Source organism: Pagrus pagrus, assembly GCF_965226575.1.
Source record: "Pagrus pagrus genome assembly, chromosome: 15".
Classification (NCBI taxonomy): domain Eukaryota; kingdom Metazoa; phylum Chordata; class Actinopteri; order Spariformes; family Sparidae; genus Pagrus; species Pagrus pagrus.
The window spans coordinates 5,364,587-5,390,990 of record NC_140199.1 but is presented as its reverse complement, the minus strand read 5'-3'; the positions used below and the strand labels follow the sequence as shown (position 1 = coordinate 5,390,990).

Sequence of the window (26,404 nt, the reverse complement as noted above, 5' to 3'; positions counted from 1 at the left end):
AAACTCAATTTACCCTATAGAATAACCCTGAGGTAGCACCGATTAGCCCCAACACCCAAAATCAGCTGGCTCTGGTTGAATTCAGCAGTCAGCAGATTGAAGGTGGAGGGGGGGGCACAGTGCTATTCCTCTTGCCTCAAGGTCACAGTTATTGGAAATGGAGACATCCAATGTGCTCACATCTCTTTTTGAATCCGCACACAATGGAGTGATTCCTCTGTGTCAATTTGGCCTCCCCTGATAACTGATAAGGCAGGCCTTTTTACATACCACCTATGAATACCGCACTATAGGCGTTATAGACACACGCACACACACACACACTCAGATTAAGACCGAATTTATTCATCTGCTACTATTATATGTGAGGATTTATTTTTTTCCCCAAGCAGTGTGTATGTGTGTGTGTTTTTAAAAGGCAACAATGGACATAAAAGGCATGCAATACTATCACTGCGGTTATGTGAATTACAATAACAATAGTCTTAATAATGGGATGAACTGTGCAAATGGCTTTCATGTGTATTGTCACATGGACACACACACACACACACACACACACACAGAGTCTCTCTCACACACACCGACACACAAGAAGAAAAAAGGACCACAGGATTTCTCTTCTCTAGAACCAGTCGGTGGGTCGGATTTAACTTACAGCCTCCAAAATAAAAATGTCTTTTGCTGACCACCTTCTTGTCCCCAGGGGTGTGCACAACAAAAAACAACAAGGTTTACAAACAATTCATGGAAAGTGAGAGCAAGAGCGGAAGTGGGTAAAGAGAGCGAGAGAAGAGCGATTAGTCACAACAAGAGCAGGATTAGGCTGGTTTTAAAGGAAAGGACGGCAGATTACAGCACATTGCGTGCCGTACTTTTGGTTGAATATGGTTTAGGATGACACAGAGCGCCTGACATGGAGCCCTTTTGGAAAAAGACTAAGAAAGTGGATATTAGACAGACTGGCATGAGCCTGGTGCCAAGTACAAGCATGCTCAGTACAGGAATACACTCGGGAGACTCACTGATGACAAACAAAACAACCACTGTGCACCAACAACTGGAAACAAAAACTCACAACTGGGGGAAGACTCAAAATCTCAAGTAGAAGAAGATTTAAAGACAATATTTGTCATGCTTAGGTGTCATTCAGAAGGATACATATAAACCAACAACCAGTACAGTAATTAAAACACAAAACTACATGCAAACGTCCATAACTTCAAAGCAAATCACAACATTGCACTGGAAAGGGGGCAGAAATTAGCATGTCCACTCGGGTGTCATGTTTGCATTACAGCTAATCAAAGCTGGAGCTGATAAATACCAGAGACTAAGGGAATGAATGCAGATTTTACACTTTCCAACTGAAGACAAAAGCCAGTCTGTGGGCTTTTGGCCACCTTGCAACAGAGAGGATAATTATCTGCTAAAATGCACTCTTAAAACACCTAAAAAAGCATCGAGTTGGCATTGACAATCCCTGCTATTTTGCCGGTATCACCTTGTAAAACTTGTTAATTTGACTAATTTCATCTGATTTCATATCAGATGATGTCTCTTACATCTGTGGCCAATACTCTTGGTTTGCCAGGCAGGAAACTGGCAAACCAAGTGTGTGTTTATTTGGAAAAGACAGTGAAGAGAGGGATGGGGTTAGAGGGAAAGAGAGAGAGAGAGAAGGACAGAGAAAGAGAGAGAGATGCCTTTAATGCAGGGTTGCCTCTGATGGCAGTAGATGAAAGGAGGAGAGTCACAAACCAACCAGCCCTTAAAAGGCCTAATCCTAACTGGGAGAGGAGACTGTTTTATTGGGGACTAATCTCTTGCTTGCTTGCAAAACCAAGAAAATACAGTAAAGAACAGCAATATTCCAGAGGTTCAACAACATAATGAAACCTCCTGATATAAAAGCTATCATCTCGACACCAAAAAGCTTGAGCACAAGTCGCTCTAGCCACAAAAATAATCATCTAGCTTCCTTCATACTCCCTGACCTTCCCAATGAGGTCACACTTGACATGAGCTCTGTTTGAGCATATATTTCTGACATGATGAACAGATGCATCTGATACACACATTACTACACTGAACGTTTACATTACATGCTAAGACATGGACAGGGAGAGTGGGAAAAGTAAGACAGATTTAAATTTTACTAGGGTTCTCTCAATCAAAACAAAACACGAGACGTTTGCCAACTCTTGTGTGGGGAAGGCCGGGTGGAGAGTGGGGCGTAACCACTGCTCAGCTGCTCAGTGCTGGGTGTAGAGCCAGACCTTCTGGAGGAGTAAACATCTGGAGTCACATCATTTTATTTTCTGATCGGGAGCCGTTTACCAACAAGAGGAGCACTCAGAGACTACTTGGTACATTATTTAAAATTGGTTAATCGCTTCAATCATTTTTGAAAGAAAAATGTAAAACATTTACTGGTACCAGTTTCTTGAATATAAGGATTTAATGTTTTCCTTTGTCATTTATGATAGTACATGAAAAGTATTTTGGTTTCCAACAAAAGAAGCCATTTGAAGAAGTCACTTTGGGCTCGGGGAAATTGTTATGAGCATCGACTAATCAGCTAATCATTTGACAGTAATCTGCCGTTTTCATTTAGTTTTTCTAATTAGTCTGCATCATAATTCATAAAAGTAAAAATGCTTAGATGGACACCAGGCCAGTATCTCATATCCTCTCTGTCTCCCTTCATTTATGTCCCTCCCACGCTGCCTCCCTCTCTCTGGCTCGCCTTATCAGTGTGTCCAGGGTGCCCTCCTCTCTTCGACTCTCCGGGTCTTTCTTTTGGGTGGCCCTCAGTGCCCCCCACACACACTCAGACCCAGAGCATGCACTTCAGACAGGGGGCTAATGGGAAAATAAATTACCAGCAGGCAAAAGCCCTGGCTCTGCACTTCTGCTGGAGAGAGAGAAAGGGACACGGGGGGTTTGGAAAAGAAGGGGGGTGGTCAAGAAATGGAAGGAGAGAAGGGTAGAGAAGACTCAAATGAAAGACAGAGAGGTGGATAGCAAGGAGACCGACAGAACGAAAAGTAGTGTGAAGGGAAAAGATGGAGAAAATGAGGGAGAGGGGGTGATGGAGAAAGAAAGACGGAGCCAAGAGGGGGAGGGAGGGGAGGAGGGAGGGAGATAGATAGGTCGACAGGATTATAGCAGGAGTTCATCCCTGGTCTATGAAGTGCCTGCTCATCACTTTTCCCACCATTTCACCATCTCTGGCCATCACAGAGGCCTAAAATGGCCAATAACATAGCCACACACACACAGCCACTGAGCCAATACCTCAGCCGTGTATGTGGGATTGATTACTCCCCCTGCATGAAGCAGCAGTTCAGATATCAGGACGGCAGATTCACCGCGGTGGCAGACATCGGTGGAGGTGTGTATCCAGCAAAAGCTGTGTCCACATGTATAAAGTTGGACAGATCTGAGTGCATGAAGAATGTCAGAGCCGTGTGTGTGTATAAAATAACCTCTAGCAGGTACAGACTGATAATATTACAGGCTTTTAGCATGAGAACATTTATGAAAAAGTGTTTGACCTTTCTTCGGACCATAGAAACAATTGTCTTTATACCGAACTACATCCTCCAAGAGTTACACTGAGCAGAACAAGCATGCCTACAGCTCAGCCGATGGTGACACCATTAATGTTTACATCCCAAACTGTCACGAGCAAGAGCCTTTCATTCATTAGTAGGTGCCTGCTTCCTTCTGCACGGGGATACGGTTGGTGGGCATCATTGGGTAGAAGGTAGGGCTGGACAGGTAGGTATTCGGTTTTCAATTTTGGGGATTTGGATATCCATATAACCATAAAAAAATAGTATTCGGGACAACCCTAGTGGAAAGAAAGTAGTTCATTCATGAACCGGCTCGCAACAAGGTCTGTACATTATTTTGTTTTTTAAGTGTTTCTTATGGGTGCTTTGAGCACCACCGGCCAAGTGTCGACTAGTTTCATTGTTTTGAAAGAAGGCAGACATCTTTATGAATGTTATCTCCAAAACTCAACAACTAACATCATTAGAATCTACAAGGAAAAATGTCACTTTGGGTAAGAGTAAAAATATATATTTTTTGGTTTTGGGGTGAACTATCCCTTTAAGCATGTTTTAATGTCAAAGCAGGACACAGTATTGTGATGACTGTATTGTGATACCATCCCATCTTGTTCTAGCATCACTACCAGATAACAGAGAAGAGGATGCCAAGAAGCTCAAGGGTTTGGTTGATAAAACTCCCAACAAGATCTCAGACTGGAACTTCTTTATTTCAGAGATATCAAATGATGATTTCCAGGTAAAGACATGACAGTGATTTTTGGGGCGAATCCGAATCTCCACATCGACTGCATTCTCACTTTAAGGATCTGTTTGTTTTAGCTGTTTTAGGCAGGCTGCTGAGATCTGACAGAGCTATGATAGGGCCCTAATCCAGAGCAAAGCTGATTTGCGTAAGGGAGAAGAGGAGGGGGAGAGGGGGTTAAGATGGCCTGTGACAAGAAACAATTGCCCCAAGTGAGAGTCTGCCTCTCTCCCACCCTGCTCCATGACAAAGGTGTACTCTCCATGCTAAGTGACAAATCTGGGGAGACAAAGAGCATTAGCAGGGTGATGCTCTGCTTCAGTGCCTCTGATTGTGGCCAACTCAAAGAGAATCTAATATGGATTTTAAAAAGAGGAGAGGGAGAGATTAGAATGAAAGAGAAACAATGAACACCTTCTACCAAGGGGGAATTAGTGGAGGGATTGGTTAAGGAGCTGGTGTGCCTTCGTGTGTGTGCATGTGTGTGTATGTGTGCGCATGGGTGAGCGCTTGTACTTTGAAATTCGTTTCCACGAAAGAACAATAGGGTTCCCTAATTCTGTTTATGTGCATCTAGATGTGAGACACACATAAAAACAAAAACGGCTCCATCTCATGCTTTAAATGCGTATGTTGTGGATGAGCTGTTTCTTCGTTTTTTAGGAAGGATTTAGAAATGGCGAAACAGGAACAGAAATAGGAAAATCAATTTTGCAGATTCATAGATGCCTCAAAACCAATAAGCATTAAGGAGGGGAAGGGTCGCCCTATGCCTCCACAGGCATTTTTCTCCTGTCAAGTGACAACAACAAGAGTTGCTTCAAGATTTCTATGCAACATTTCACATTAAAACGTGCAAAAAACAAACCCAGAAACATCAGATGATCCATCAGAGTGAGGAAAGACGTTGGTGAATGTAACTTGCAAGCTGTACGCTTAAATTTTAAAAAGCGGAGCTAAATATACATAAATTAGATTTGGTATTCCATATTGTTTCACCATTGCTTAAACAAAACTTATAAACAAATGTCAAAGTGACATAGCAGACATGAGTAGGAATGTGTCATTCGCCACATCTCCTCAACACGCATGGCTGTATTCCTTCACTGCAAGTCACCTCGAATTCCTGACCCCTTCCTCTCTGGGTGCGGTACTCCAAGTACAGATTTATATCCCAAACAGAGACAGAGACATGTTTGGGGATCAGTCTAACTGTCAGTGGCTGGCTTAGCACTGGCATCAGAGCACATCACAAGACCCTATTCATTGCCACTTAGCAGAACAGTCGCCTCAGTTTGCCTGTGTGTGTGTGTGTGTGTGTGTGTGTGTGTGTGTGTGTGTGTGTGTGTGTGTGTGTGTGTGTGCGCGCGCACGCTCTAAAATGCTCATGCAAACACACACTCGCACGTACTCACTGCAAGCGGATCTTGAGAAGATAATGTCAAACGAGTCACCCTGCACACAAGTTTAACCTAAGTTCACAAACCTCTCCACGCATGCACACACATATTCTTTTCGCTGCCACCACCCACACACACACATCACACGGATCTACCGAGCGAACCAGTCGCCCACGCAGGCCCAGCGGGTCAAGCTTGTGGATAAACAGGGGGATTTGCAGAGGGCAGTGTTTTGCGGGCCACACAGGCCTGTCTCCATCACGAGCAGCCATCTTAAGTCGCACAGAGGAAAAATAAATAACCGAGAGATGGAGATAATAACTGTTCCGCTGTCGTTGTCTAATCGCGCCTCACATCGCACCAGAACTGTCTGACCACCCATCAACGCCATGTGAGACATGACACCAAAAACAAGGCGAGGTGGGGATGAAGATGGGGAGGAAGGGTCTGATGAGAGGAGGGCAGGTGACAGGATGTGAAGCCATCACGTGATAGAGGACGACCTCAGAGATGACTGATAACAGAGGGTGTGGCAACCAATAACATATGACTAAGAGCCTCAGATGAGCTATCGGGACTGCTGTCCTCAGAAATTATGTTAAAATGGGAGATTGAGGTGCACGGACAGACAACATTCAACAATGTTTGAAATAATGAAAATGGAAGAAACAGACAGCCGCATCTCAGTCGGCCTCGTTCCTTACTACTTCTGCTTCTTTTCCTCCCCCGTTCACTTCATTTCTTGTTCGAGGCTCATTTTACCCCACCCCCATAAAATCTGATACACTAGACACCTCTGCTGAGCTTGCAAGCTTGTTTGTAAGTAAATGTGTGAGTGTTTATGAGCGCATGAGTCAGTGTGGCTTTTCTGGGTCAGCTTGGGGACAGGAGGCAGGAATAGGAGGAGGAGGAGGCACAGCCTGTTTTCTAGACTGGCACAAGGCTGCTGTACATAGTGAGCTGGCAGCCCCTGCAGGGCCCAGACAGGCTTGGCCTGGGACAACAGCCATCATCACACTGTAATAGAAAAGAGCTTCAATTGAATAAATATTATGCTCCCTGATATTTTCATTGAAAGAAATGTATTTCGCTTTCATTTAGCTGACCATAGCGGCACATAGTATACTTCAGTAAGAGAGGGGGACAATACTACAAAGCCGAATTATCTTCATTGATTTAAAAAGCACAGCACGAAGGAAAAAAAGAACAAAAAGACGAATGCAAATATGTGAAATTATCAGTTATCTTATTGACATTGGTCATGAAAAGCAGGTAATTATCAGTTATTGGTATCTGCTGAAAAATCCATATTGTGCATCTCTACAACAAAGGCTGCCAGCTGGCATCGAACCACTGACACCGAGATCATGAGGTATGTGTCATAAACCTCTGGGAGACCAGCATGTCAAAGATTTGCTATTATAAACACCCAATATCAGGTACCTTAGATAAATGCTATATTTGTTTTTTTCCATTTGGTAAACATAAATGAACTGGTCGGTTAGCATGACAAGCAACAACTAGCATTGCTTAACAGACAATATAAAGGGGATAACAACGACTCCTGCTTCATTAAATCAGAGCTGTAATTTTGGCTGACCAATCACAATAATCTGGCCCATTTACAGCTGCACTCCCCTTTTGTGCGCCAGATGCATTATCATCCATTGCCAAAATATTGAACACATGGTATGATCTGCAGTTTGTATCATCAACATCTCGAGTCAAAACACACCAACTTTGGCTGTTAGGTCTATCGTACGATGGCCACACAGGTGGGAAGACGGATGTTTCCCAGGTGACACTTGTGTTTTGATGTTTATTGTGGGGTCAAACGTCACACTGTATGAGGCAAAACAAAAACCTGTTTGGGCTGGTTGAGACTCTGCATGTGTGTGTGGGCTAGAAATGTATCTATATATGTCTGTGTCTGTGTGTGACGGGGTGGGAGTGTGTCCGTGTGTGGGATTATATACAGTTTGTGTACGCAATCCGGAAGCCTGTGTGTTTATATAAAAGAGAGACACTGTGCGTGTGACATAGTGTACATATGACTGTGTGTGTGTGTTTTTTGCAGTGTCTGGTGACATCTGCTGCGTTGTTGGCCGGGAGCGGAGCACAGTGGGCCGCAGGAGCCTCAGACTAAGGAGATGAAAGCCGAGGTCACAACCTGGACCAGTGGGACAAGACACACTCGCTCACACAACACACAAATACAAAGTCACACATGCAAACGTTAAGACATACACACAGACTGCACACACACTCACACAGCAAACATATGTCTCCTACACACAGCATGGGGGGGGGGGGGCATACAAGTACACAAGGACGAGAGACTGAAGCAAAGATAAAACAGTTAAGCAGACAAAACAATATGTAGAGACTAAATACAAAGCTGCACACACACACAAACAGAGAGAGAGAAAAAACGTATGAAAACGATGACGCAAGCACAGAAGCAAAGCAGCACATCATCAGGGGCAACAGTTTAATCAGTTTAATTAACAACACATGCATGTGCATGTAAGCAAAAACACACACACAGATAGAAGATACGCTGTGTGCCAAGCGATAGTGTGCCAAACGCGTACAAAGCAGGATGTGCATGTGTGCGAGAAGAGCAGATTTATTGAGGTAAGCAAAAAAAAAGGGAAGCTTTTCTATACAGTAGGGGTGGGTGATATGGCCTTCAAATAATATTGCAAATTTTAGACGATATTACGATACACAATATATCTCGATTTTTTTAAATCTCCTCAAAAGCACCTCAGAAAAACAAGGACTGGGTGTCAAAATCAAATATCAGAATATATTTGACCAAATACCTCGATGACAATATTGTTGGGAAGACTACTGCCAATTTAACAACATATTACCACAATAAGACTTTTGTTAATAATTTCAATAATGTCGACACAATGACTAAGAGGGTAGAGGAACATTAGAACATTATTACATTATAATTGCATCACTTTACTTTAATGCAGCCTTTAAAACCAGGACAACTATTATGTCAAATCACATTATAATGATATACAAAATAAGACAATTTATAGTCTCAGGATAATGATGTAATATGTTTATATCAGAGCCCATCAGATATACAGTTTTTGGAGTCAATACCGATATTAAGTAGTAAAAACATCTGATTTTGATATATCGGCTGATATACACATATTTTTTGCAGTAATCCCTCAAATGTGGTTGTCAAACACTTACTACTAAACTAAACAGTATAAACTTCACTCAAAATTAACCCAAAGCATCATTTTTTGCACTGCGTTCTTTTAAACCATATTCACTGATATCAACAAGATATACACAGATACCGATATATCTGTGATAGGCTAATATCTGCTGATATTATCGGCCAACTGATACATCGGTCAGGCTCAACTATATATTGTCTATCCCGACAATATACATACAAATGTAGATTATTTTTACATTTAGCCAATTCATCTTTCAATCTATTAAGTATCAGAAAACAATTAAAATACCCCAACACAACTCCCCAGAGCTCAGGTTACCTCTTCTAGCCAATAGTCAAAAACATAAAAATATTTAATTAACAATGATATAAAACAGAGAAGTAGCAGATTCTCATGTATGAGAAGCTGGATTATCTACTAACTAACTGTGTCAATAATACAAATGTCTCCCACATGGCCACCACACACATTCAGACATGGTCACACACAAATACGACACCTGCACAGAGTCATAGTTAGAGAGAGACACACACAACTCATGGTGGCGGTGGTAGCAGTTAGTCAGCAGACCAGCCATGTGATGGGGTGGCGTGGTGTGGATTAGGGGCCAGTAAGCCTATTAGGGCGACAGGAGGGACCACCCGGCCTCCACAGCCACCTACAACCCACTCACACACACAGACACACACACACACACACATAACTGACACCCAAAAACATAGCTCTCCAGACACAAGTGCAGTTTCTCACCAAAGACACCAAAGATACAAACACACACACACATTTTTTTTGCTGAGTTTAATTGTATAAAGTAATTTTCTCCATAGTTTTTGTGTGTGTGTGTGTGTGTGTGTGTGTGTGTGTGTGTGTGTGTGTGTGTGCATGTGTGTGTACTTGTGTTAATTTTCTTATTCAGCCTACAATACTGTATGTGCTTCAGTGAACAAAATAATACATGTGAGCTGCAGAAAATGGCAGCATTTAGAGCTGTGATAGTTATGTGTGTGCGTCTCTAGTGTGTGCTTTCTGTGTGTTTATGGTTGTGTGTTTGTGCCCGCACGGGGAGGGGTCCAGGCATGGGGGGTAATCGCCAGCATCTGTTGCCTCTCCTCAGGGCGATTAATTAGATTAAATTAATTTGGAAAGCGTGTGTGAATGTGTGATCCCACACTAAGAACCCCCCCTCCTTCCTACAGTGACACACACACACTCACACTCACACATAATAATTTACGTCTCCACAGCTCTTAACCATAAAGCATATATTATTTAAAATTAGCACTGTGAGCACACATGAACGACATGAGCGAACACACACACACCCTCCCTCTTCTTTCTAACACAATAAATTAGGCCTTTTCAGTTCCCAAACTATTTAAGAAATGGGAAACGAGCAAAGGTGAAAACTTTGGAGACACACGCGTGCACACGAGCGCAAATTAATCCCAATTTGTCGGCCTCGGCACGGGAGAAACTTTTGGGATTTCATACTTCATACCAGCTTTTGTCACCTTTGCGTGAATAGCTGAGGGCTGAAATAATTGTGTTTTTCTTCCCCGAGGCCCAGTCAGCGCTCACAAGCCACTGGCCTACGTAATGTGTTCCAGACAGAGAGAGGGGAAGAGGAGGGGGGGACATATACACACTGAGGCTATGGGTACAATACAGAAAGAGGGTGTGTGTGTGTGTGTGTGTGTGTGTGTGTGTGTGTGTGTGCTCAAAGGTGCGTGAGGTAGGATGGCCTGTGTGTGTGTGTGTGTGTGTGTGTGTGTGATTAGTTGGGTGTCATGCTTTTTCACTGTGTGTGCGGTGAGATGAGTGTGTGTCAGTATGTGATGGTGTGTGGCTGTATGAGTGTGTGTGAGTGGGAGGTATGTGGCGTGGAAATGGCCTTAATGGAGTTGGATGTGGTCCACAATAGACAGGACATCACCTCAGAGACAGGACTGAAAGAGAGAAAGAGACTGAGAGGAGAAGAGATAGAGAAGGGAAGAGAAGGCAGTAACAAGATGGCCGTCAGGGTGACGGAAACATTATAATACGCAATGATTAAAAAAAATCCCTCAATCATCGTCAAACTAGAATGGCACTGAGTAGAGCGCATACCTCCACCAAGGTCCAGCAGTCCCCTTTCATTCAATCAAGCTTAATCCAATATCAAACCACCCATAACTGCTTAATCATAATTTAAGTTCACCAGATCTAGGATCTACATCGAACTGTACTCAATCAAAGACACCAGCCACCTTTTCATCAAGATCCATGAATCATGTAATATTGGAAAACATTGTTTAATGTTACAGACAGTGAGAAAAAAATTCCTGGATCTCTCTCTTCATCCGGATTCACACCACAAGTCTATTTGTCCAGTCTATCTATTCTGGGCCGAGCCCCATCCTCCAACCAAGTTTCATGGATATCTATTCAGCAGTTTTTGTGTAATCATGCTGACAAACCAACAATACTGTCTGGACATCCAGTATTATTAGATGTCCAAATATCACAATTAAATAAAACTAGAAAAGATCAGTATTCACCAGGTTTTAAACCATTTCTTACAGGTTTGTGTCAAATCTTTTCCCTTGGAGGCAACAGTCACCATTAATGCAACGATTGTGTAGGTATAAAACAGGGGGTTTAAAAGCTGTGCCGCCTGAAAGTGGCAATTTCAAAATCGATATTTAAAAAATGTGGAAACATGCAGCAGACAGCCTGTCAACGGTGTGAGCGGTGATAGATTTGGAAATGCCTTCTTTTTCTGAGTGACATTGATGAAATGCGAGTGAAAAAGGTAAAGTATGACTTGGAGGGAGAGAGATGGGGGAGGAGGAGGAAGAGCAGGGAGAGTGGGCCTCTGAGTGTGTATCACTGTATATTCAATGTATTGAGACATGATAGCTTCTCACTTTAAATACAACAGTCCTCTATGCATGTGTGTGTGCGTGTGTGTGTGTGTGTTTGGGTTATTTAAATCCTCCCACAAAGCTTTGAAGATGAGCGAAGTTGGTCATCTCCAGCTTTGGTTGATATGCAAAAACGCACACACAGACATACATACACACATTAACCCCCCCTCATTCACATGCACACACAAAAGAGCCCGTCAGCACAATGCCTTCAAATATAGCCGTCCAATCTTTTGACTCTCAATTTGCCCACCTTTTTGATAATACGTGCCTATTTGAAAAAGGGTGAAAGGCAAGGGTAGCATGCAATTTAGAGATACTACTGTGTAGCCATTTTCAGCCTGCCACCTCTCCCTCTCTCGCTCTCCATCGCTTTCTCTCTCTCTCTCTCTCCATCTTTTGATTATGCGATTCGCCTTGGCAGACGAACAAATAGAGGAGAGAAAAAGGTAGTGTTTGACACTGCCATTTTCAATGACAAAATACAATCTAACCAGGGCCAGTAATTCGACGGGGAGGGATTAGCCTAGCGCGAGGTTGGGCCCCCAGATTAAGACGAAGCCACAGCGCGGGGATCTTGAATTTCATCATCTCCGGCGCTCGGGCACAATGGCGTATTCTTCCCCTTTCTCCTCCGCCGTCTGATGAGGGGTCAGGAGAACTCACCTCTCCTCTTCCTCTGTTCCTCCTCCTCCTCAGTGCAGCACTCACTACCGCATTCATTCATCCCTCCTGACTTTATATTACCTTAGACACCTGAAAGGTGGGGGGGTGGTATGTGAGCAGGGGCTTCTGAGCTGTCCATACATTCATGCAAACACATGCGAAGTCAGACGAAAATATGATCAGATAAACACAAACATTTAATGTTTGTCGGTGTATGTGTGATCAAAGGTATAAAGTTATCCAGACATACACACACATGCAGCCACACAGTTACCTTTCCTATTGACAGACATACACAGACAAACACAGGTGACATAAGGGGGTGATCCAACTGATTTAACAGTGAAGAGGAGAGGGTCTTCATAGATGTTAGGCTAGACTGCCCTCTTGTGGCCAATGTATATAGTTTCTTAGTTTCTACTCATCTGCCTTGTTATTGGAGAGAAACCAGGAACCAGCAGCACCAACTAATATATAATTATATAATTATTTGACACAGCAGAGCACCAGTCAGGGAGGAAACAAATGTCTCAAGAACTTTATAGCTTTTATATAAAAGCTGCCGATGCATGTGCACTGACTGTGGAGGTTTTCTTAAAGTAGCATGTAAATGCAAAAATGACTCACTATGGCAGTATCAGAGGATGTCTCAGATTAATTTGTCACCATGGATTTAACTAATGCAAATGTTGCCTTAGAGTGTAATGACTGTCTCGTGTTTACTAGGGTTTTAGGCATTTAGTGTATAAGAGAGAATTACAAAGGCTGCAATCACAGTTTTCTTGACAAAAAGACCAAGAGCCAGAGGCCAGTCCTGACAATATACTCGTGACACTAGAACAAAGTTGCCAAAAGTGGGGCCCGTGGGTTGGCCCACCCTTCAATTCAGCCTGTCAGATGTTTCTAACGAAAAAAGGGAAAAAAAAAAATCAGTTAAAAAAAATTGCAATATAAATCACGGTTTCTGGAGTCCAGTGGACTGGAGTCAGTCCATTAATGAGATCCTGGCAACATTTTACAATACAATAGGTGTTTGCTTCAGGCCTGCGGCCACCATTACATTTCAGTTTTGGCCCTCTAAAGAAATAAAGGTTTGGCACCCCTGCACTGAAATGATGAGATATGTGGATTTTTATCAACATCCACAGGGTTTGGAGTTTTTTATTCACCTGTTTGCTTCTGTTTATTATTTAAAATACCTATCGAACAGGTTTAAAGGATACCAAATATTATTAAGAACACCCCCTAAAAGTATTTTCTAAATAAACAAATACATAACAAACCTTCAACCTTAAATTCACACCATAATTCTCTCTTTTTGCTCTTGCAATCATTTCATCATTGCCCAGGCTCTACAGTGTGTGAGAGTCTAAGGTTGCCTTCTCCACGTCCTCCCTCCCTCCCTCCCTCCCTTCTTTCCTCTCCATTCCTGCTGTCAGGAGAATGGTGCAGCTTTGATCTCTCTGTCATTAGTCAGGTATGCAGAGACACAGTCAAACCCACAAACTTGTCTTTTTCTCTCCCTTTCTTGCTCTCTCTTTGCTTTCTCCCACGCTCTGTCCGGAGAACACCGGCTGACCTGCTTGTCTTCTCAGCTTTCTATCAAAGAGAGAAAGGTGGAGCGGAGTTTCTGCTGTCGTTCCTTTGAGCTTGACGTGTACAGAAAGTGACAGTGGCAAAGCACTCAGCCGGTTCTCTTAAAATCCCCTATCCTGGTTGATCACTAGCGATGCCCCACTCACTCCACAGTCAATAAGTTTACACATCACAGCATTTAGTAGTTGAGAGTATCATTAAAGATTTATTTGCTCATCTTTGTCACTCTCACAAATGTCACTTCAGAGCCTCTCACACATTGCTTGAGTTTAAAGATTACATAACAGCTACTGTTTTCTTAAATGCAGTAAATCTATAACTTTGTCACCACTCTGTGAAAAGCTTTGATGGCAGCAAAATCAAAGTCAGCAGCCGCTCCCAAGAGGAACATAATCAGAGCTTGTGAATGACAGCGGCACTACAGTCCATCGTGTCAACTGTGACACATAGTGTTTTCACTTCTCACAACAATTCGACTTAACCTATTCTTAATCTTAATTTAACATTGAAAAAAATAAAATCAAGACTTCAGCAGAGTGAAACTGGAGAAAAGATTATAGAAGTGACAGTTCAAGTAGCCCACGTACGAGATTTTTGCTATTCAGTGAGTTTTCCAAAACACATTCCTGCAAATGTTTATACAAACTCAAACCTCCCTGGCTTTTATTGTTGAACAGTGTGATGCAGTAACTTTAAGTGCAAACAGCAGTAGTGGATCAAAATGGGGCTCCACACTGCAGGCTACAAAACCAGCGTGTAACGCTAATGAACTGCAGTAAAACCTGAAACCACCTTGTTACTGGTGAGGGCTCTCTCTTATGGATGTCGGTATGATTAGTACTGTGGCACTGTGCACACACCTCTCAACTCTAGTACAACGTAACAAGACATAAGCACCGCACCACCTACAGAGCTGAGCTAATCGGCTATCCTCGGGCTCCTGCTAACTAGCCACATGCGGCTAGTTCTCTCCACTTAACATTACACCTGACAAAAGCCGGTTTAGTCGGCTGCTACAAAATCAAAAGGGGTTGAATCTTGTACACAGAAACAGAAAAACAGGAAACCTACCAAACCTTAGTCGGAGAAGGTATAAGCTTTTTTTTTTTTTTTTTTTAATCAATTAGATTTTTTTTCTAACACAGCAGTTTTGGCAAACACATTTAAAGGCTTGCATTACTCAAAGCTGGCACAACGTGCAACAGTTCCTTTGAATGAAACACCCTAAAGACTTTATTAGGCTTCAGCAAAACTTCGACCAACACAAACAAATATGATGACCAGTGAGAGTCACTTGATCACTTCAAGAGCTTGACCTGAATGGGATGTCAGGCTGCTCCTGGGATTTGTGTCACCAAACATGGACAAGCACGTGTGACAGCAGCGACCGACCAGGTTGAAGTGAATCCCTACCTGATCCAAATGCACTGCGTGATCTCTGATATTGCAGAGTCATGAAGCAAGTTTTAGTTGTATCACAGTGACAGTAAAGTGATACTGAAATGTGTTTCCAGAGTACAAACTGACTCTCATAGAGATAATACTTCTTTAAGAGTTCAGGAGAGGCTACATCTCAGCAATGCCACAGAAAATATTAGTCATAGGTTTTTTCAATAACTGTTCTACTACAGGCTAAAACAAGAAAGGCCAGTGTGCAAGGACAAAGCCTCATTTGTCCAACATGTCTGTATTACTTAGCGACACCCCGTCACAGAACTGGCACCAGCACATGCATGGAACACAGCAAATCACTCCTGAACAGCAAGTTCACAGTTTCCTGGCAGGCCACCGGCAAATGTCAAAAATAGTTTCCCCTTCTCTGTCTTTTCCTCTGTTTCCCTCCCTCGTCCTTGAATCCGTCTCTCCAAGGACGAATTGCCTCTTCTCCACCCTCCCTGTGTTTGTTAGGTCATTCTCTGTGACTCCTACTTTATAATGATATGTCTCTTTTAATATGTCTGCCTGCATTTGTCCTTTCCTGGCAAACAGCCATTCTTCCCTCTGTTGGTGTTACCTTGAGCAGTAGTCCAATATTACAAAGAAAACAAAGACCAGAAAAAAACCCTCATTATGAATATGTAATTGTTAAAAATATGTGGTAACAACAAATGAACAAATTAATAAATCAGTAAGTAAATTGGTACATAACCACAAAACCTTATTTGTATTTTCTGCAAGTTGCAACTTGATATTTCACAAGCACAGTCAAGGTTGTTTGACCTGTAATTGAAAATTACTACCATAAAACACCCTCACTCACATACTTACCTGTGCCAAACAGTCATTGGGGTCATGAAAATGTATGCCAACTCGATGCAAATCAGCACTTGTCGTTTACTCAGACGGACACCATTCACACTGATATAAGGATGTAATAGCTAAGCCTGACCACACGGTGGCAGAACCTGCATGTGTAATTTACTGTGTAAAGAGGCTATACCTAGAGAAAGGCTGAGGATAAGGAGTTTATCTCTTTGTCTGGTTGTCATGAACAAGACAAAGAAATAAACAAGACAAGATTTAAGACAACAAGGCAGTTTTCATCAACAGTCATGAGGTTACTAACACAATTAGAAAGAGAGTAGGTCAATGCAACAACAAAGATGAGACAAAAGGAAAATAGATAATTTAGTACTCACATTTTCTATGACAAACGTCCACTCTTTGTCTTCAAACTCCTCTGCATGGGGGTCCTGTGAAGGCAAGAGAGAAAGATATGCTTAAGTAAATAATATACAGGATTTGAGAGCAAACTCCAGCCACAATATGGTCATTTGATGCAGCATCGAATCTGCAGTTAAAACAGAAATAATCACGAATCATCATGCAACGGGTCTTGAGCAGCACTCAGTAATTCTGACTGAAATCCTGAAACAATTTAATTAACTTAAGAACTCATTTTGGTCCTAACTATGCCAGGAGACTTATACAGCACAAAACCCCAAACACAGCAAACTCCCAGTGTGAGTGAGTGACAGTTCATCAGCTCTGCCAACAGTCTCTCTGTTCTCACTCTACTCACCCACTGACCCGGTTTGTCTGTCCTCCTTCCCTTCTCATGCATGTGCTCAGGGTTTGGTAATAATGAGGTAACTTTTCATCACATGATAATAAGCTACTGACTCTTTGCCTGGTTGCAACAACCGCTGACTGTCTCTGTATCATGGGTTGCCAGTATATTATGCACATCTACGGAAAACTAATACACTCTACAGCCCCGCCATGAATCCTAGAGGCTGCAGTTTGTGGTTCTGTTGAATTGTACCGCATTATACTTAAAGTCATTGTTGTTGTTTGCCTTTTTTATATCAATGAGGACATGGTAAGCAACAGAGGCACCTCTCTGTATAATGCATTAGACGTCTACAGCACCATAAACTACCACAGGCGAAGCAACACCTCCCTAAAATGGTTTCAATAAAAACTCAACATTATAACCTTCATTAAAAGGAGAATTTATTGCAGGATTGCTCTCTTAGAGAGTATTAGTTTTAGGTAGTTGAACCTAATAAACTGGCAACTGTGTCTATTTCTGGGAGCTGGGCTGGGAGATGTATACGATACATTGATTTTGTCCCTTAGTCCTAACAAAAGATCAAGGTATGTGTCATATATCGTGACATGGCCTAAAAATATCACTATACAATTTTTAGGCCAATCCAAAATTACAGATGTCTATCTGTGTCTTTTAGTCCAGGTTGCCTCTCTGCTCATATACTGTACTAGTGTCTCTGTCTTATCTCACTTCCTGCCTGTTTAGCTGTGAGAAGATGAGAGGAGACAGTAATGGAGGCAGCCAGACAGCATGCAGCCCTGCCTTACTGTGCTGGCATAAACGATCTTCACTGCCCTCCTGGAGAATCTACACAGATCACTGCTGGACACAGAAAGACATGCAAATCTAACCTATTTAACCCCCTAAAGTGAAAATTTCACCAACAAAGTTAAAATGTTCTGAAATGTTCTGCATTCCTCTGACCGATATCATTAATATAAAATATATACTTTTGGCTCTTATATGTTTGTTTGCTGTTATTGCTAATTGTGTTGATATTACGTTTTGCCTTTTACAGACAGAATGATTGATCAATAAAATCAATACTGAGTATAACCGTTTGTTGAGGCTGCAGTACTACACGTGCATGCACACACAAGGAAAGACATGCACTTTCTGTCTGACTTCGCCTGTGACACACCCCAGGAAATCAATATTCCTGCAGTCTGGCACAGCACTCAAACACAACCTCCCACATGCAAGTCATCCTTCTACATTTGAAATCCTCTGTTATTACATAAACTGCTTCTGAAAGCTAACAGAGCATGACATTATGAGCCATCTCAGTTTATTCTCAGTTTATGCTGCTGTCTGCCGTGTTTGAGTGCTGCTGCTAAACATTAGCTGAAGGTTTTTTTTTCAAACATATTGTTGTTAATATGTTTTAACATTAACAAGGATCTTTATAGATAAAATATTTAAAACCTCTGTATTGGTACAAGCAAACATTAAGCTCTTCTACGGGAATGGAAAATGCAGATACTATATTATAAAAAAATCACAAGCCAGGAGCTAAGTGTTGCACTAAGAATTGGCTGCTGCCCACACTGCACTTTGTCTCCGTTAGGATTGATACCGTCTACAGGATGCGCAGTCAGAGGGCTGCCCAGTTAAGTAACTTATTAATTTCAGTATGTTCCTGCCTTTTACAAAGTTCAGCTCAGGCTGCTGGTGGTGAACATCTCCCTGGGGTATAGGCTTCAATCCTGCTGTGCTCAGCTATTTTCGCTGCAGTGCTTCAGGCCAGACAGGAGTATGAGAGCATCTCCAAATCACTGTCAGTGTTTGCTTTAGCCTTCGACTGAAGGAATATCTAAACTTTGAGATATTGAGTATTAGATTTTTACCAAATTAGCTTGATATCAAGCATTATTCTTGATATTCAAGGGCTAATCCTCAAGCAGTTTTGTCTTGCACATCCATTAAATTTGGAAACTTGAGAGACAGATGGATAAAATCATTGCAGCAGAGGTTGGGATAGCTCTGAAACCTCTGGATCGTACATTCACCACAATGCAACCAACAGAATATTTTGTTAAATGCTCCCTGGATGGTAAATGCTTACATCTTTCAAACCTCAAAACCACTGTTGGTTGTGCAGGCTTTCTGCCATATATTTGTATAATACAGACATTTTAACAGGCTGAGTAAGTCTCTTCATGTTGAGTGAGCTGACTTTCTTTTGGAAAACAGGTGGAGTGTCCCTAAAAAAAATGTTTGCAGAGGCCATGTTATTTGATGTGTGGTTTTATCCAACAGATGTGGGTAAACTGTGCTTTCAGTCGCTTTGCCTTGTGTCTCACTACAAAAACAGCTTTATTGCTTCCTCTGGGACAGGAAGTGGAAGTGGGCCCAGAGTAGAGAGACACTGATATGTACAACAGTGCTCAACAAGTATAGACTCGGCCGGTGCACATGAAAGTTGAACTTTTTTTCAGTGTGTCATGGTCTGCCCAAAGGTCTGGAGATTAATAGAGGCCTCAGATTTTTGTCACCATGACTCCTGTCTTTCACTGTCTGCAAGTGAGTCCACACGAAGCAATGAAGTCTATTTAAGAAACTGAGCGAGGTAACAAGACACTGGGCTCTGAGCTAGCCTGTCAGCACAGAGGCCCAGCATGTTTAAGTAAGTCAGGCGTGGTGACACATACTGTCTGTGCATGTGTGTCATTTACAGACACAACTACAGTATTTTACTATACACGAACTTCCATTGATAAAAAACAACCAAAAAAATAAAACAATTTCAAGTAACAAAAGTTCCCATGAATCTCATTGTTATAACACATCTGCTCTTATTAAGATTAATTCTTCAATCAGACAAAAAAAAAAAAATCAAATTCAAATTCAAATAACCCTACTACTTATGATGAAAGCTTTTCATGTAATACAAAATACACATTGTGCTGCTTTTGGGTGACGTTCATCTATCAAAATCAAGCTAATCCTAAAAATCTCCCAATTTTCTCTGAGTGGGCATCATTAATTAATTACTGTTACTACTAATCACTGGCATATAGATGCTCATGTTCTGTTAACAACTGTAGTCCACCTTAAACCTAGAACACTTGTCTCAGTGCTAATTAAACAACCGTACCCACCTTAAAAAGGGTGACAGTGATCTCAATGTTCTCTGGTACAGGCCACACCACCACTCCTCTGTAGGGATTTTTGATGCCAGGCTGCCAGCTGTGGGCCTGCAGGGCAGAGGGACAAACAATGACAAAATTACTTTGCAAGTAAGAAACATTCTTGGTTTTTTTAATGCCAGTTATCAAATACAAACCTTGGACGATTTCCGCCGACTCCTGCGCGTCCAAACCACCACCAGTTTGTCTGGTTGCCTGTGAGTACAGAGAGAAAAGACAGATGAGTAAAAAAGGCAAAAAAGGTATTTGTTCATCAATCTACCCATCTCTGTGCCACTGCTACCTACACATTAGCACGATAAGACCGTCGGTCCAATTGATCATTGCTTGTATCTTAATGCTTAACATTGCGCTAAACCCTGATAAGCTCCCTGCCGTACACACACACACCAACAACAACAACGCATACACACACCTGCACAGCCACTCATGGTATGAATAAAACATGAGCCACAGCTACACCCTGACTTTGTCTCAGTGGACTGCAGCACACACAACAGAACACAAACAGAAACAAATACACATAGAAGAGGTTTGTGTGACAGGAGAAACACTGAAGGGGGCTGAGAGTTAGGACAACCTAACCCAATCCAGGTCAGAGATGCACTGCAATGATAACCAACAGCTGTAACCTGACAGCCAAAAATGAATTAAATGTAAAAGCAGAGAGAGGAGAATATAAAAAAATTACTTCAATTCTTAAAACCACAGTGCAACGGTCATGGTCCACTCTGCAGCATATTCATCATGATTAGTTTGTAACTTAATCTTGATTTAAGTAATCAGCTGTAAATATTGAGACAAACCGAGGGCGTATGTTCTTACAGAGCAGTAGCTGACCTTCACAGACGCACACACACACATCCATGCTTTAAAAAAAAAAAAAAAAAATCAGTAAAAGTAAGCCTTATGGAGCTGCTTGATAAATCACAACTGGCTTTTATTTCGCTCTTGATGTGAAAGAATACCACGACAAATAAGGGACTAACAAAAGTTCTCCCTCACTTCTTGTCAGCCTGGGAAATCATCAACACAGCCACAGTCAGTTTGTTTCGTTTATAGTCCTTTCGTGAATTATTTTCGTTTCTGTGGCAACTGTTCAACAAAATCAACCACAACATTACAACAACAACAATGAAAAACAGACATTTAGCAACCAAGTGCTCCACATCATGATCTACAATAAAGAGTATGAATATACCAAAATGCAAGTGAAACACATCTCATATCACAGAGCTTTACTGGCAGGTGTAAAGTATATCTGGGAACGAGAGGGTCTATATAGGTGATATCCTGAAGCTCTGTACTGATGGTAACGACTCATATGCACCACGGAGAGGGTGCAATACATCACTGAGGATTGCCTGTCCTTTCCCTGCCACTCGAGACTCACAAAGCTGTGACACACAGCAGTTAGCTGGCTGGCAGGTCTGGACCTGCTTGTCTGTCACTCCTAGTGCAAATATATATTGTAAAAGTGAGTATGTGTGGTATTGGGGGACAAAAATGCTCTGACGGTGAAATATTAATTTTAAATATAAAATGTTAATGTTAAAATTTTAATCATTAATACTAATATTTTAGTATGACTACCCTGGATCAGTATCAGCCCAATACTGACTTAGGCCGTTCAGGATTGGCCGTGACGAGACTGATTTTCCTTGTCAGTGTCATTAGAAAAAAATCCTGTTTCTCTTATCTTCTACATTAATTCCTTCACGCCAGGCTGCCAACTCAGTTTTTATTGCCACAGCTATCCTTGGCCTCATGTTACCTTACATCAGGTGTATTTCAATGACTTTGACGCAGTGAGGCATACAGATTTTCAATTTGGGAAGAGACGGCACCTGTATCAGATCAGTGCTCAGCAGATACTCTGTACTGAGATATAAGGATTAGGAAAAGAAAAGGTTGATCAGTGCATCCCATTTTATCCCAAACCTGAACCAAATTGGCAGGACCCGACCTGGGCTTATCTTAATAAAATAACTTCATAGAAATACAGTGACATCCCGAATTATAGTACATAGGTCAAACCATGCCTTGGCTTTTGTCAAAGACAATCAGGTAGAGCCGCCTCACCTTGTAGAGGACTCTCACCATCTAAAGCTGGGTTTAATTCTTGCCAGGGCCCTTTGCTGCTTGGCATTCCCTCTTTCTCCCTCTTTCCTGCCTCTCTTCAGCTGTCACTATCCAATAAAGCCCAAAAGGATTTAAAGAAAAAAGACAACAGAGTGGAACACTTATCAGGTGCCAATCAATAACATTGTCAAGAGAAAAGCCTAGGTTTAAGTTCTTGTGTTGGCAAGTATTACCCCGTGCTCTTAAGCTTTCCAGCTACAACTACAAATCTGATGCTCTGTTATTGAGCCTGACCTCTGACCTGTTAATGGGGAAAAGAAAGGGAGCAAACTGCTCTTCAGGGATCAATTAAAATCACTTTATTCTATTGCGTCAGCCAATGTTTCATCCAGGCCGACATCAGCATCAAATAAAAATAAATTGGAATACAGACCTACCAAAATACAATATAATTGTCAGTGTCACCACAAATACTGTGCACCAGAGAGCACTGACACGTTTTATTTCCACCAGTAAAACATCCCACTGACTGTCTCAAATTCTTCAACAACAAAATGTCAGTGCCACCCACCTACCCCTCTCTTCTTTGTCTTCTCTTTCCACCCATCATAGTGTTATTGCTGTACCTGTTGTGTTCAGATGTGAAAAATGTAAATTGATATGAAAAAAATTATATTGCCCAATACATCGTTATTAAATTCTCAAACATAGTGGCGTCTGCCTCATAAATCCAGTATTGGTGGGGCGATACTGTTTTTACCAAGCTGTAATACCGTTCGCTCCAATTAGAGGCGAGGATGCCACACATTGGTTGGCAAGGCATTATGACATCTCGTAAAAAATACAGTCAACATGTGGTGATAATGAATCCCTATCTTTGGAAAATCCATCTATCAGTGGGTTTCCCATATCTGTCAGTGGTTTGAGTGCACATACTCCAGGCATAGCAAGCATAACACTTGGTTTATGCCCAAATGGGCCCTGGTGTCAAAGACTCCTGAAGAACAACAGCAACGCAGTCATTCTGGGGAAAGAATGACGGACTGTGTGACAGAGAGAGAGCGAAGACACAAAAGAGAGGGAAGAAAGACGAAAACAGGAGGACAGAAAGAGGAGGAGTGAGAGGAAAAAGAGCAGAGCAGAGAGGAGAGAGGGAGAATGACGGGCAACAATTTCAGCCTTGAGGAGAGGCTTCACATAGAGAAGCTATTGTCCAACAACACAGGCCATATCAGAGAGCACACACACACACAAATTACCATTCCCTTATTTTTCTTCCCTCTGTACAGTTCTCCATGTGCTATGAGAAAAATTTAAACCATTCGCCTGCAGCCTAACTGACTCTTCACACTTTTTGGTGTCATTCCCTCTTGAGTTCAGCTCTAACCTCAGGGCTGCATGTTCCTTCAGTGTTCAACAGGAATCAATGAGCCATCAGAGAGGAATGGCAGACCAGCAGAAACAAATCTGATGAAGATGGCCACAGAGATCCCTGAAGTGTTCATCATGACATGTGTTCACTCCTACAAAAAGTTATTATAACACAAAGTCCTTCAGTTTACATGAATTTGAGGTATAGTTTGGGTAATGACTGGCTATAAGGATGTCAGAAAAAAGAGGTAATGGAGGTTTATTTAACCCTCAAAGACCTAGAGAGCTGCCAACAGCTAAAAATAGCTTTTGTTTTAAAATGTTTAATACCTTGTAAACCGCTAATCCTATCCATATACTTTAAAAAGTCATGTGAAGTGGAGTTTCTCAGCTTTTCAGTGGTATCACACATCTTGTTTGGGCATTCAGGGGCTCCTTAGTGAATGTGATTATGCCATCACGTTCTGCAGTATTGATTCGTCAAGGAAACCAAAGTAGTTTCGTCCTCTGGGCCAACGGGCAATGGCTGTTGTCAAGCTACGTTTGTTGTTCATGTTCAATAGATAATACATCTCTCCTTGCTGTCCTCTGCTATGATCCAATTGTATCACCTTTCACCTACAAATGAAATAAAGGAAAACACCTGTTTCTCACCTGTTAGTCAGGAAAAACAAAATAAATTCAGGAGGGTCAGGCACCCCAAAAATCTCTCTAGGTCTTCAAACGTTAACAACATATGGCAATATAAACTTGTTTCTAATTCTAGTGAGTGAGAGCTTGTTTAACAAATGTCATGTGTACCCTAAAAAAAAAGTCTTATTTGACTCTCAGCAGCTGGATGAGAGAGACAGAAATGAAAGAGGAAAGAGGGATGAAAGAATGAGCATGCATATGTGTGATAAAGGGTGATACAAGAGTCTGATTGGCCTAAAAACAGCCTTTGGTCTACAGCTCAGATATGACTACAAAATACTGTAGGATAAAAATGATCAACACAAGGTTTTCAGAAGATGATAAAGAGATGGAAGAGAGTCTGTGAGAGTGTGTGTGGGCTGGAGAGATGAGACAGGGCAGATAAGAATGAAAGTGGGTCAGCAAGCTCAGCAGGAGCTGAGACGAGTGCCCTCTGAGACAGACACAAAACACAAATAAACCCTCCTACATTTACATGTAAGACATTTAGCCAAGCTCTCATCCACTGAAAACTGAAATTAGTGAGCATGTGGATATTTAATGTTTTCCTCAAAGCCACTTTAGCGTCACAGCAGGTAAGAAAAACAAACTGTACTGCAGGAACCTGTCGCCCTGTAGTTACTACAGAGGGTATGTGACATGTTCATCAATTCTACAGTCAGCTCTATTCTGCTCCAAAGTATTTTGTGTGTGTTGACTGTGTAGTGCACTTTGTCTACTCATGCTGTGCAGCGGAGGCAGCGTCTCAGCAGCGTCTGCAGTTCTCAATCATTGTCTACTCTGTATGAGCAGAGCTACAGAGCTGCTAAGCACTCTGAAGCATTAAGACAGCACTCACAGCTCAGTGCAAAACCATCTGCTTAAAAATAGGGCTGCACACTTAATTGAAATATTATCAAAATCAATCAATTGTAAAATCAAAATCATAGACGCTGGTGGTAGAATGCATGAAAAAGCAGCATTTTAGCACTACAGTGCTGCAGAGATCCCCCAACCTACAAATCTTGTTTTCTAGACGCAAGAACACCCATTTGTTTAGTAAAGACCCTAACAAATGTCACATCATCGTGTTTTCAACAGTTTTTCAGTGAAAATGAAAAACTGTGATAATAAAACGATCATTCCTACTATTCATGAACCATATCGCAATCACAATATCTGTCAAAAAAAAAATGGCAATGTGATTTATTTACCATATTGTGCAGCGCTAATTAAAAACTTATAAAAAGACACTTTTGGGCTGCAGTTACACACACAATGTTTGAAGCAAGTGAAGCAGAGCAGGTGTAGACCGCAGAGCTGTGCTGATTAAAACAAAGGGAATCTGTTCCATCAGATGGTTTTTTAGGAAGGAAGACGGGAAGACACGCTGAAGCGTCAGTTAACTATTTAGTTTTTGCAGCGTTCAGGGGAACAGATGGCTGGTTTCACGCACATTAAATCATCCAAGGGCAATATGGGCCACTTTACACGAAGACGAAAAAATAAAGCTTGCTCAACAAAAAAAAATGTCTTGCAGCGTAAATGTGCTCATGGCTCAGTGTGCATGTCCATCTGTCCGCATGGATGGAAGTAAAGGGTGCGTCAGGATGTTGCTGCTGCTCTATCTTTCCTGTAGGCAGGAGGAAGGAACCACTTCACATTTGATTTGAAGGCCCCCAGACCACACACAATAAAACACAAACACACAAACTAACTACACACACAGAGTGTTATAAACCCAAACACATAGCAGGGAAGGGCTGAGTTTGATCAAATATGGCCGAGTGATAAGCACTGTGATAATTCAGGCTATTTTTAAAAACACAATAGTAACCTTCGCAACTTCCAAATTCCAAAATGGAAAGCTGACCACTTAATATTGATTTCCATTTTTAGCCCTGAATTAGCTAAAGCAAAATGACGACATGACTGCCATTATTTCTAACAATATTCGACCTAGCAG

The 26,404-nt window shown here is 41.8% G+C and overlaps 1 protein-coding gene across 7 annotated transcripts in view; it reads right to left on the bottom strand.

The window, feature by feature from the left end:
* ehbp1 (EH domain binding protein 1) overlaps window positions 1–26,404 on the bottom strand; it is a 149,982-nt gene that overhangs the window by 109,763 nt on the left and 13,815 nt on the right. For all 7 annotated transcript variants that reach the window (XM_084376010.1, XM_084376011.1, XM_084376014.1 and 4 more), the window contains exons 3-5: window positions 20,451–20,508; window positions 20,266–20,361; window positions 16,749–16,802 (exon numbers count right to left, since the gene is read on the bottom strand). In XM_084376010.1, coding sequence (XP_084232136.1) covers window positions 16,749–16,802; window positions 20,266–20,361; window positions 20,451–20,508 — 208 coding nt within the window. The remainder of the gene's footprint in view (window positions 1–16,748; window positions 16,803–20,265; window positions 20,362–20,450; window positions 20,509–26,404) is intronic.